General features: G+C 42.1%; 1 protein-coding gene across 1 annotated transcript in view; it reads right to left on the bottom strand.

Annotated features, from left to right (window-relative positions):
- The window catches only part of wars2 (tryptophanyl tRNA synthetase 2, mitochondrial), a 78,711-nt gene extending 64,935 nt beyond the window's left edge, over positions 1–13,776 (bottom strand). The window contains 1 exon segment of the mRNA XM_038801968.1: positions 13,677–13,776. Coding sequence (XP_038657896.1) covers positions 13,677–13,769 — 93 coding nt within the window. The 5' untranslated portion in view covers positions 13,770–13,776.
- Between the last annotated feature and the right edge of the window lie 364 nt (positions 13,777–14,140).

Genomic DNA, 14,140 nt, shown 5'->3' on the forward strand with positions numbered 1-14,140 from the left:
ACACTATAAAGGCAGAGGGCACCATGGTTCCCGCTCATTCTGAGTGCTGCCTCCGGGTGTAATAAGAACTCATCCAGTCCAGCACAGACTCACAACACGTGCTGAGAGAATCAACTGGTTCGGACAAGGCTTAGGTCTCTACTTTAAGTTAGCATCATTTAGACCCACAGCCATCATCTGTTAGTTAGTTAGAAATAGTTAATAAAATTGAGTTGAACCTTCATCAGTGTTGGAAGTGTCTATTCATCTCTCAAGTCTACACTAGCCAACACTTCAGGGTTGGGTCCCGAAGGTCGGCCGGTTGGTAAAAATGGATCCCCGGAAAAAAAAGTTTGAAAAACATTGTTCTATTCGATGCACCCAGTGGCATAGCAGTGTTCAAATAGAGTGCACCATCAGTTAACTGAGTTAAATTGAAGATGCAACTATTAATACCCATAAACTCCTTTTATCATTCAACTTAGTGAGTGGCTATAATTGTTTATGGACCCAGTAATTGCCAGGGAAATAAAAGCGAGTCTATTGTGCATGGTATTAAATATGAAATTATCCATCAATCTGTGGAGAGGAGTTGAGTTGCCAATTGTTGTGAAATTTGCAATGCTTTGCCATATCGCCTCATGGAAACAGATGCATATGACTGCAAGTTTCAAGATAATGGTGTTTTTGCGCAGTAAATATGCTGAAACCTGAAGCTTAATATTGAAAAGACTTTTTTTTTTAAATGATGTGATTTCTGTTCCTGCAAAGCGGCTTGATATTTCCAGCCCAGAAAAGTAGCAACTGGAACTGGATCCTCATTCCTGCAAATAGCAAACTGCTCTTAAAAATGTTTTATTCCTCATTAACTTTTCATTTCTGGGCAGCACAGTGGCGCAGTGGGTTAGCCCTGCAGCCTCACGGCGCCGAGGTCCCAGGTTCAATCCTGGCTCTGGGTCACTGTCTGCGTGGAGTTTGCACATTCTCCCAGTGTTTGCGTGTGTTTCGCCCCCACAACCCAAAAGATGTGGTTAGGTGGATTGGCCACATTAAATTGCCCCTTAATTGGAAAATGAATTGGGTACTCTTAAAAAAAAAAAAAAAATTTTTTTTTTTTTAAATCTTTTCATTTCTGGTTTTTTTTCCCTCTCAATCCAATTATACATTCCCTCTATTTCTCTCCCTGTACTCAATTTGCCATATTCCTTCCCGATCATTCCTCGGTTTCTTTCCCTATTCTTAAATTTAGTTGGTTAAGAATACTGCTGGCCCCCTTGTTCACCAAAGTCCTATATGCCCTGTTCCTCTCACAGATTCGCATCAGACCTTTGTCACCTTGCACTTCCAGCAATTTCCAGGGCAGGTCCATCTAACAGGGCACATTACGCGATGCCCCACTCGATCAGTTATTTACTTACAATATTGTACTTGCTACTTCCAAAATGAACTCACTGATTAATTTTCTGATTCCGATCATACTTACTTGAATTTAGTAGATTGATAGTGAATTCAAGTTAAAACAATTAAGTTAAAGAAATTAGAAAGCCAAATTATAAGTAATCTTAATTTTAGTTAATGTTATGTTGTTGCCACTGTTGGTTCAATTGAGTTAACAAGATATTTAATTCATTCCAAAACCAGTTGTGAAAACTTTTGTAAGTGTAGCAAATGGTTTGCTGCTGAAGCAAACAGTACATTAGAAACTGCTAAGACATGGGCATCAATAGGCTTCGGGGAGCGTGTCAAAGGAAGCACATACCTCTAAGTATAGGAGCCAACCATTCGGCACTGGGCTGGATTTTTGGGAGCCCCAGCCGCATGGTTCTTGGTGGTGCGCCGTTCACTGCTGGCAGGATTCTCTACCCCCACCATCAACGGGATTTTACATTGAAGCCACCCCACGCCGCCGGAAAACCCGCGGGCAGAGGTGAGCTGCTGGCGGGAAAAGAGAATCCCAACGGCCGGAGAATTCCGAGCGGATCATTATGGGATGGAACAGAAATTCACTTGATATTCAGTGCCAGAGAATAGATTAAATTGAATTGAATCGATTAACTCAGTGTTCAGCTAATCCAAAACCCAGGTCCCGAGCAGCCAAAAGAGTCTTTTTAATTATCTATTAGGAGATGTATGATAGGAATCAATAGCAGAAGTGTTAAAATCTACCATTGAAGCTGCCACATCAGTTCCATTCTCAATATAGAATTAACATACTTTTGCATCAGTTTCTCATTTATTCGCAACTTTCTTTTTAAGTCTTAGTCGAGAGCACATTTTCTGCTTTCAAAGAGAATTGTGTGAGATCTGTGAAGGATAAAGTGGTGAATTATACCGCTTACAACCTTACAGTATGCCTCTAAATAAGACCATATTGTTCATTTAACACATATTACAAGACTTTCTTTCCATTATAATGTGAGGACACTTGGGACAGCCCTCTTGATGTTTCTAATATTACATAGTGCTGCAGTTCATCGTTTGATTCTGCATTGCTTCATGATTCAAGTCTCTAGAATTTTCTTCAGAGGAGCGCAGAAATATGTGCTTTGAAGAAAAAAAGGTTGGGTACAAATAAAGTGCGCATAACATTTGGGGCCTGCAGTGAAAAATGTAGGAGGGAAAACAGATGTGACTGGAAGTTATGAATTTCCGCCATTTTTGAGTAGTCCAATAATGAGCTAATGCAAGGATTAGGCCTTTGTAAAATCTGTGCCATGGTAATAAAGCACTTCTGCAAGTTGTGTGTACATGGACAGCACATTAACTATGTTAATTGTTATTGCATCGTACATTTTGGCATGGCCAAAATACAGAAAAGGAATTGATCTTGTGCATCATACATCCTCTGCCTATTCCATGTCTAATATTACACAACAGCAGTTCAATCTCTTGGGCTGTGGTGAACCTTCTATTAACAGGTGACCAACTGACTCTCCCTTCACCACTGTCTGTATTTATTGGTATTTATCAATTTGGCACAAGGAACCAGTGACGTACTTGGATTAAGTGTAATCAGAATTACCTGAAAACCAGATTTCATCCACATCAGTGAGACCATTTCACCTCTCAAGAACCACTGCCAAACCTTATGTGCCCTTTCCTGGACAAAGTCCCCTCCCTTCTAGTGTCATTCAACCTCTATTATGTCTTTGTATCAGAAGAACATAAGAACTAGGAGCAGGAGTAGGCCATCTGGCCCCTCGAGCCTGCTCCACCATTCAATGAGATCATGGCTGATCTTTTGTGGACTCAGCTCCACTTTCCGGCCCGAACACCATAACCCTTAATCCCTTTATTCTTCAAAAAACTATCTATCTTTACCTTAAAAACATTTAATGAAGGAGCCTCAACTGCTTCACTGGGCAAGGAATTCCATAGATTCACAACCCTTTGGGTGAAGAAGTTCCTCCTAAACTCATCCTAAATCTACTTCCCCTTATTTTGAGGCTATGCCCCCTAGTTCTGCTTTCACCCACCAGTGGAAACAACCTGCCCGCATCTATCCTATCTATTCCCTTCATAATTTTATATGTTTCTATAAGATCCCCCCTCATCCTTCTAAATTCCAACGAGTACAGTCCCAGTCTACTCAACCTCTCCTCGTAATCCAACCCCTTCAGCTCTGGGATTAACCTCAAGAATCTCCTCTGCACACCCTACAGTGCCAGTACGTCCTTTCTCAAGTAAGGAGACCAAAACTGAACACAAAACTCCAGGTGTGGCCTCACTAACACCTTATACAATTGCAGCATAACCTCCCTAGTCTTAAACTCCATCCCTCTAGCAATGAAGGACAAAATTCCATTTGGCTTCTTAATCACCTGTTGCACCTGTAAACCAATTTTCTGTGACTCATGCACTAGCACACCCAGGTCTCTCTGCACAGCAGCATGCTTTAATATTTTATTGTTTAAATAATAATCCCGTTTGCTGTTATTCCTACCAAAATGGATAACCTCACATTTGTCAACATTGTATTCCATTTGCCAGACCCTAGCCCATTCATTTAACCTATCCAAATCCCTCTGCAGACTTCCAGTATCCTCTGCACTTTTCGCTTTACCACTCATCTTAGTGTCATCTGCAAACTTGGACACACTGCCCTTGGTCCCCAACTACAAATCATCTATGTAGATTGTGAACAATTGTGGGCCCAACACGGATCCCTGAGGGACACCACTAGCTACTGATCGCCAACCAGAGAAGCACCCATTAATCCCCACTGTTTGCTTTCTATTAATTAACCAATCCTCTATCCATGCTACTACTTTACCATAATGCCATGCATCTTTATCATATGCAGCAGCCTTTTGTGTGGCACCTTGTCAAAAGCTTTCTGGAAATCCAGATATACCACATCCATTGGCTCCCCGTTATCCACTGCACTGGTAATGTCCTCAAAAAATTCCACTAAATTAGTTAGGCACGACCTGCCCTTTATGAACCCATGCTGCGTCTGCCCAATGGGCAGGTGAACTCATTCTGCTGTTACCCTGTTCTCACTCGGCTCTATCTTTCACACACACCTCTACCCATAAGCCCTGCCAAACTCCTCCATCATGCACGAGATCTATCTTGCAGCAATTTCTGTTTTTGAAGTTGACTTGACTTACTTTCCACAATGACCTAGCTCATCAATCCACACTGGAACAACAAAAATAAGTGTTCTCCAATTCCTTACGTAAAAAAAGGACATTGTGATCTATTTGTTCTGACCTACAAGCATGATTGATACCTCCACCAATTTACTTCTGAATGCTTCGCACTAGGCCACTAGCAGATTTCAACCTATCCATTCCCATGGTACAAACCTATTCACAGTTCAATTATCAGTCTACCACTGCTCCATCTCCTGAAAAAAAATCCTACAATTTCAAGAGCATTCTGGAAGGCAATAATGATCCTAAACTTCGTTTCCTCCTCATGAATAACAGAAAATTCTGGAAATACTCATCAGGTCTGGCAGCTTCTTAGGAGAGAGAAATAGAGTTAACACTTCAAACATTAACTTTTTCTTTCTTTACCACCAGATGCTGCTGGATCTGCGGAGTATGCCCAGCATTTCTGTTTTTAATTCAGATTTCCAGCATCTGCAGTGTTTTGTCTTTGTTCCTTCACCTCTACTTCAATCCAAACACTGACAATAAATGCGTGCAGTTCGTGAACTCCAAGAGACAAATGTTTGAGAGCTTCAAAATCCTCCATCCATTCCCCCCACCTACCCCATATCATCCCACTGTCCTTTCCCACATATTCCCTATTCTGACTGCAAAAAATCTATATCCTTCATGTAGTTGACTAACAAGTTTCCTCAATCCCATTTTGTCTGTTATGACCATCCAATTTCTCCTTCTAGCTCGATGCTCAAAAACTAAACTTTTGCTATCCACTGGTGCTGTCTGTACTGTTTTGAGGATGGTCATCAGAACATCTTCCCTCAGTTACCCCAGACTCCTTTACATTTTCCGACATGATCTTTAGTCACAAGAGTGACACAATACAGGAGAAGGTCCTTCAGCCCATCGACACCACACTGACATTTCTCGTCAGGTTAACCACTTAACTCCACACTTGATTAATTAATCAATCACTCCCTGTTCGAATCACTCCAATCTGGTTTCCAATCCAACTGCACTGTCAACACCATGGAAAACATTATTGTCACTCTTTATCTTGCTTGATTTGTCTGCCATTTTGGAAGGATTTATCCCTATCTTCTCCATGGCCTCTCTTCTGTGATGCATTTATTGGTAATATTATCTGCCTTATTTTAAAGTTATATAGATTCAGACAGCACAGAAAAGGCCTTTGGCCCATTGCATCTGCGCTAGTCATAAACAACCACCTAACCATTCTAATCCAATTTTTCCAGCATTTGGCCCATAGCCTTGTATGCCCAGAGATGCAAATGCACATCTAAAATACTTCTAAATGTTATGAGGGTCTCTGCCTCCACCACCCTGTCAGGCAGCGAATTCCAAAGTCCTGTCTCCGCTGGGGAAAAGGCTTTTTCTTCACATCTCCTTCTGCCCTTTACCTTGAATCTATGCCCCCTGGTCATTGACCCATCCACCAAGGGGAAAGGTTTGTTCCTGTCTACTCTATCTGTGCCCCTCATAGTTTTGTACAGTTCAATCATGTCCCCCCTCAGTTTCCTCTGCCCCAAGGAAAACAATCCAATCTCTTTTCATAACTAAAACTCTCCAGCCCAGGCAACATCCTGGTAGATCTCCTCTGCACCCTTTCCAGTGCTATCACATCCCTCCTAAAATGCGGATTCCAGAACTGCAGAAAATACACTAGCTGCAGCCTAACCAACGTTTTATATAGTTCCATCATATTATTCCTGCTCTTAAACTCTGTGCCTCGGCTAATTAAAGGGTAAGTATACCACATGCTTTTTCTCAGAATTGCTTCCAATAGTTTCCCCACCATTGAGGTTAGACTGACTAGTTTCCTGGTTTATCCCTTCTTTATAATGGTACCAATTGAATAATGGTACCACATTGGCGATCTTCCAGTCTTTCGGCACCTCTCCTGTGACCAGACAGGAATTGAAAATTATTGCAGTGCCCCTGCTATTTCCTCCCGTGCCTCATCACCTGCCAGACCACTCAGAACCTCCTCTCTGTCTATGCTCATCTCTTATATTTTATCCCTCTCATTTTCTCTCATTCCCAACATAGCCATTTCACCACCTTGAATGATTTCCTCTGCTGTGCCATTGTTCTCCATCCTCTTCCTAGTTAATGAATGGTACACAAATTATTTTTCTATCCCATGTTCCCACCCATCTGATTTATCCTGCAGATCCTCACTGTCAAATTGCCACAAACAGTTTATCAAATCCCAGGTTATTTTAATACCTTCAAATCTGCTCTATTACTAGACAAGCTCAATCGCTGGCCAAAGTAATGGGTGTCTCCATTTGCTTAAGGAAAATATGTTTTAAAATAAAATATCAATTATTTCTCAAGGCTTAAATAATTGGTAACTGCTTGGTTATTGCACTTTGAACTAGAAGAGGGAGTAACTTTATAGAGATCACTGGTACTAAAGCATTGAGAGTTCAGTACTTTTCAGGGACAAAATAATTTAACATAAGGAAATCAAAATGCTAGGTACAAGTACTTTGAATATTGTACACTTACTCTCACCTCTATTTAGGATTAGGATTGGGAGGGAGCAAGAGCTTTGCTTCATCCTATAAGTAGTCATTTTTCTGTGTGGAGCAATGCAGTCGAACTGCAGGAACTAATCTCTGTAGCACTGGCACATGTTTTCTTAGTTCACAGAAATCTTAAAAAAAAAATGCTGCTGCAAATAAAAATAAGTCTGATCAAAGTTCATGATCCTGGATGTAATTCACAAGGAAAGTCCCCACTGCTTTAAGCTGGTGATTTATAAGAGAATCCATGTTTGTGGGATGCACTATAGACAGTGGTTCCCCTAGAACATGCTTTCCAGAAAAACAAATCTGCTCCACATATGTTTTCCGAAAGCTAAAGTGACCAGCACAGTTGCACGTTACAAGTAAACACACATTCTTTCAATCTTAACTCAACTGTACCTGTAAATTGCTACAAGGTCTAGCAAAGTTGAAAAGCATGATAATTTTGCGATTAATGTTTTATTCAGTGTTTTAAGGTATTGGAGGGAACCAACAGCTTTTCACGTGTATCTGAAGCTCTAGCTGTCATTAAATAGTTTAAGTAAATATTCCTGGGAAAGGAAGGGGTGGAGAGGGAAAGAACCACTTTGGAATTATTTTGGCAAGCAAGAGAGCAGGAAGAGAATTTTAAAAAAAGGAAAATGACAGTAAAGAAAAATAGAGAGATTAGAGTCAGAGCCAAAAGTAACAAATGGCCCAGAAATAAGATGTATTCACGATCTGGTTAGGAATGCCATGAGCACAAAGTATAATCTGGTCTAGTCTAATTATACAGTTTAGCCAGAGTATAGCCCAATATTCAAAGTATATGTAAAATATATAATGAGAACGTACATTATGTATATTGTCCAATACTTTAAAATGTTGAAATGTTTAAAAATAACATGCTATCCATATTCATCCCAATGATTAACATGAACAATGATATGTTCCATTGAGACGTCTAGTCAATTATTAAAAGCAATAAATAATTGAATATTTTTTTACTGTGGAAAGCAACTCATTCCAATCACAGGTAGGAAACATAAAGCTTTTTATTTCTCTTAATACAAGACAGATGAGAAAGTTTGTTCACTGTAGCTCTAGTATTTATTCAATCTGATCTTTCAGATTTTTGAACTACAGTCTAGTGAAGACAGGAGTTGGGACCAAATAAAAACAAAAAAAAAGTGCTGGAAACACTCAGCAGGTCAGGCATAACCTGTGGAGAGGGAAACAGAGTTGACAGGTGTGATTTAACACAAACAGAGTCCTGTTTTGGGCGTGTATAGCATGGTGTTTCTCGGTGGACTCTATTTTGTAGACCTTGGCGAGGAATGCTCCTCCGAGGCCGCACCTACCTCATTTCCTGCACTTACGAGCTGCATGCCAGTGCAGGAAGGAGATCAGAGCACCATTTTTAAATGCCAACCCGATCTTCAAGACCCCCACAATGCCCCAACTTATCTCTTAAGGGGTCTTCGGTCCACCCCTCAACCCACCTCTTAAGGGCAGAGCACCCCCAGGCCTGATGCCTGGCATGGGCAACCTGGCACCTGGGAACCATGACACTGCCAGACTGGCACCCTGGTAGGGCCACCCAAGCATCATGGAGGTGGCTGGCAAGCACTGCCAGAGTGCCCAGCTGGCAGGTATGTCAGGGTACCACCCTGCCCACAGCCCAATCACCTGGGGGCCTCTAATGGCTTGAGAGACATACTCCCCAGGTGCCGTTTGGCCTGTTCCACATTTGTATGGACTAATGCTAAATGGCACCATGGCGAGGTCTGCCAGGCACAGACATTTGTTCCCGAGCTCGGGAATATCGGGCCTAAAGGCGCACTTAAATATGTAAACCTGGATCTCGCCCAAGCAAGGGCATTCATTGTTATGAAGACAAACACAACAGTCAAAATACGCACAGGATCAGATCTATGATTTAAGTGGAGTTAATCTTGTGTTGGAGATGGTGAATCAGTACTGCTTTCTGTGAATGGTGCCATGGGAGTTTTGATGTCCACCTAAACCAGAATACATGGTTTGTATCTAATCTGAACGACTGCACCTCCAACAATGCACTCCACTCACAAGACTCACAAGAAATAGGGCTTGAATGCAAGCTTTCTGACTCAGTGGCACGTGGGCTGTCACCAAGCCAATTTGTATCATTTTAACAATATACGCATTACTCTGCACAGAATAGTTCAAAGGTGTGCAAGTTAGGTGGATTGGCCGTGCTAAATTGCCCCTTAGTATCCAGGGATGTATAGTTTAGGTAGGGTTACATGGATAAGGTGAGAGAGTGGGCCTAGGTAGGATACTCTTTCAGAGGGTCGGTGCAGACTCAATGGGCCAAATGGCCTCCTGCAATGTAGAGATTCTATGGACATTTCTGGAAAATAGGCAGTCCAAAGTAAAAAAGTTATTAACTGGGGACAGCTGACTTCAATGGGGCAAGGTTCACGGGAAATACTGTGGCTGAACAATGGGCTATCTTCAAAACAGAACTGGTCCAGACACAGTCATGGCATATTCCTTTAAAAAGAACAGGTAGGGCAAACAAATCCAGAGCTCCCTGGATGAAAAAGGAGATGGAAATTAAGATAAAAAAGAAAAAGTGAGTTTATGACAGGTGTCAAGTAGAAAATACAGTTGAGAACCAAGAAAAATACAGTGGCCCATAGAAGAGGTGAGGAGGCACATTAGAGAAACAAACAGAGGTTACGAGAAAAAACTGGCAGCCAACTTGAAGGGGAAAACCATGCCATATAAATAATAAAATGGTGTTAAAAGGAGAAGTAGGGACGATTTGGAATCTAAAAGGCAATTTACATGAGGAGGCTGAGGGCATGGCTGAGATATTAAATTAATACTTTATATCCAACTTTACCAAGGAGATAGATGCAACCCAGCACATGGTGACAGGCGAGGAAACTGTCCCTCGAAGGGTTCAAAATTTAAATGAGGAAGTGCTTAATAGACTTCTGGTACTGAAAGTTGACAAGGCACCAGGACGGGATGAAACGCATCCAAGGAAGTGAGAATAGAAATTGCGGGGGGCTGACCATAATTTGATCAAATTTTCCAAGGAAGTGACGAAGGTGATTGATTTAGGTAGGTCAGTGGATGTTGTCTACGTGGGCTTCAGTAAGGCCTTTGACAAGGCTCCTCATGGCAGACTGGTATAGAAGGTGATGTCCTATGGGATCAGAGGTGAGCTGGCAAGATGGATACAAAACTGGCTAGGTCATAGAAGAGAGGGTAGCAGTGGAAGAGAGCTTTTCTGAATGGAAGGCGGTGACTAGTGGTATTCCGCAAGGATCAGTGGTGGGACCTTTGTTGCTTGTAGTATATATAAATGAGTTGGAGGAAAATGTAACTGGTCTCATTAGTTAAAGTTTGGACGACACAAAGGTTGGTGGAATTGTGGATAGCGACGAGGACTGCCAGAGGATACAGCAGGATAGATCGATTCGAGATTTGGGCAGAGATATGGCAAATGGAGTTTAATCTGGAGAAATGTGAGGAAATGGATTTTAGAAAGTCCAACACAGGAGGGAAATATAAATGGCAGAACCCTCAAGAATATTGACAGGCAGAGGGATCTGGGTGTACAGGTCCAGAGGTGACTGAAAGTGGCAACACAGATAGAGAAGGTAGTCAAGAAGGCACACAGTATGCTTGCCTTCATCAGCCAGGGAACGGAGTATAAAAATTGGCAAATTATGCTGCAGCTGTATAGAACCTTAGTTAGGCCACACTAGGAATCTCGTGTTTAATTCTGGTCGCAACACTACCAGAAGTATGTGGAGGCTTTGGAGAGAGTACAGAAGAGGTTTACCAGGATATTGCCTGGTACGGAAGGCGTTAGCCATGAGGAAGGGTTGGATAAACTTGGGTTTGTTCTCACTGGGACGACGGAGGTTGAGGGGCGACCTGATAGAAGTCTACCAAATTATGAGGGCATGGACAGATTGGATAGTCAGAAACTTTTTTCCAGGGAGGAAGAGTAAATTACTAGGTCAAAGGTTTATGGTGCACGGGGTAAAGTTTAGAGGAGATGTGCGAGGAAATTTTATTTATTTATTTTTTTAAAACAGAGGACAGTGGGTGCCTGGAACTCGCTGCCAGAGAAGGTGATGGAAGCAGATATGATAGTGACATTTAAAGGGTCTTGACAAATACATGAATAGGATGGGAAAAGAGGGATACGCACCCCGGAACTGCAAAAGGTTTTAGGTTAGAAGGGCAGCATTTGGCCGAAGGGCTTGATTCTGCGCTGCACATTTCTTTGTTCTTCGTTCCAGTCGTCTCTAGATTCAGGGGAGGTGTCAGAGAACTTGAGAACTGCAAATGTTAGGTCCTTGTTCAAAAAAGGTTGTAAGGATAGTCCCAGCAGTTATAGGAAAGTCAGATTATCAGTGATAGGAAAGCTTCTAGAAACAATTATTTGGGATAGATCTAGTAATCACATGGACAAATATGGGTTGACTAGGAATAGCTAGCATGGATTTCTTAAAAGGAAATTGTGTTTAATTCACTTGCTAGAGTTTTTCTGAGCAGGTAACACAAATGGTTAAGGAGGATAATGCTGTTGATGTGGTGTCACGGACTTTCAGAAGGCATTCGACACAGTACCACACAACAGATTTGAGAGAAAGGTTATAGCTCATGGAATAAAAGACGCAGTACAAACTTCGCTGAACAATAGGAAGCAAAGCATAATGGTCAATGGATATTTTTCAGGCTGGAGGAAGGTTTGTAGCGGTTTTCCCAGGGGTTGGTTTTTGGACCCTTGCTTTTTTATTTGAATCTTGGTGTGCAGGGGACAATTTCAAAGATTGTGGTTGAAACAAAACTTGGAAGTATTGTAAACTGCAAATAGGACAGTGCAACTTCAAAAGGACATAGACAAGTTGATGGAGTGGGCAAGAAAGGTGGCAGATGAAGTTCAATGCAGCAAAGTGTGAGGTGATGCATTGTGGTAGGAAGAACACGGAAGGGACAACATAAAATACGGAGTAAATTTCTTAAAAGGGTGCAGGAGCAGAGGGACCTGGGTGTAAAGTATGGATCATTTACGGTGGAAGGACAGGTGGAGAGAGTAGTTAATCAAACATAGTTTTTTAAGCTTTATTAATAGGGGCATAGAATCATAGAATTATTTCAGTGCAGAAGGAAGCCATTCAGCCACAGTCCACACCGACCCTTTGAAACATCACTGCATTCAAGCCCGCGCCCCACCCTATCCCAATAACCCCTTAACCTATCCTATACATCTTTTGACACTAAAGGGCAATTTAGCACCTGCACATCTTTGGAATGTGGGAGGAAACCCATGCAGACACAGGGAGAATGTGCAAATTCCACAGTCACCCAAGGTCGGAATTGAACCTAGGTGAGAGTACAAGGGCAAGGAGGTTATGTTGAATTTATACAATATACTGGTTACACCTCAGCTTGAATACGGTGTACAGTTCTGGGTGCCACCCTATAGTAAGCATATGAATGTACTGGAGAGGGTGCAGAGGAGGTTTACGAGAATGGTTCCAGGGATGAGAACCTTCAGTAATGAGGATAGATTGGAGAGATTGAGGTTTCTCCCTGTCGAGAAGAAGGCTAAGAGGAGACTTGATAGAGATGTTCATCATCATGATGGGGCTGGACAGAGCAGATAGGAGGAAACTGTTCCTGCTCGTAAAAGGATCAACACAAGAGGGCAAAGGTTTAAAGTGATTTGCAAAAGTAGTAAATGTGTTGTGAGAAAAATCTTTTTCACACAACGAATGTTTTTGGTCTGGAATCCACTGCCAGAAAGTGTGTTCAATTGAGGGATTGAAGGGAGCATTAGATGATTTCCTGAATATAAACAATGTGCAAGGATACAGGGAAAAGGCAGAGATTGGTACCAAGTCATGATGCTCATTTGGAGAGCCGCCGTCACACTGGCTATAATATTTTCTCAAAAATTGGTTATTGACTAAAATAGCAGAATCACCGAGTTAATGATAGCTCGTTTCCTTGTGAGGTACTGTTGCGGTTGCACCTTCTTGAAGCATTCCTTACCATAATGAATGCGATTAGAAAAAATACTCAACTGACTTTTATTTAGAGACCCAACAGGCCACCAGTTTAATAGCAGTGCAGGTGTCAGTTACACCTAATAATATCAATGCACTCATTAAATTAAATATTGAAATTGAAGTACACACGAAACCAAATCACACCTCATTGATACAGGAGGTCATGAAAGGAGCTTCTTCCCTGCACCCATCAAACTGCCACTGGATAGATGATGGATAATAGACCAGATGTATTTAATCGCTTTATAAATTGTAGCTGGGGGACCAGAGAAAGAAGATACTTGTATACCGGCGAAACAATCCAACTATACGCGACATTTATATCGAAATAATGAACCAGCAGCACCGGCTGTCGGTCGGCCCTGGCCGCGCGTTTCCCGGGAGACAGGGCCCCGGGGCGGGGGGTTCTGCTCGGCGGCAGCCGCTGCTGTTTCACACCAAGGGACTTGGGTTGGGACAAATACCTTTGGTGCCGGACTCGCTTCGCCGCTCAGGGATTTCATCCCGAGTTTCAACGTTGGGAATTTGAGAACCCGCCTGAGACTGGGCGCCGCCATCTTGGGGTTAAAGGTCGCGCTGAGACGTCCCATGTCATCGCGTTCAAAATTGGTTTGAAAAGCCCCCTAAAATGTGCTCTGGGGAATCAGATTGCAGCTGAAGTTGGGCCACTCTTTGGCTTAAGGATTGATTATGACTCTCCCAGAAAATGTCATTGGTCATCAGAGGTTACAATGAAATCAAAATGCTGTTGATGCTGGAAATCTATAATAAAAACAGAAAGTGCTGGAAACACTCAGCATCTGGCAGCATCCGTGGAAACAGAATTAATGTTTCGAGTCAAATGTGACTTCTTTGAATAAACACATCTCTTGCTATAGAATACTGACTGTGTGTCCATGAAGTTAGAATCATAGAACCCCTACAGTGC

The sequence above is a fragment of the Scyliorhinus canicula genome, chromosome 7 (genome assembly GCF_902713615.1).
Source record: "Scyliorhinus canicula chromosome 7, sScyCan1.1, whole genome shotgun sequence".
NCBI lineage: Eukaryota > Metazoa > Chordata > Chondrichthyes > Carcharhiniformes > Scyliorhinidae > Scyliorhinus > Scyliorhinus canicula.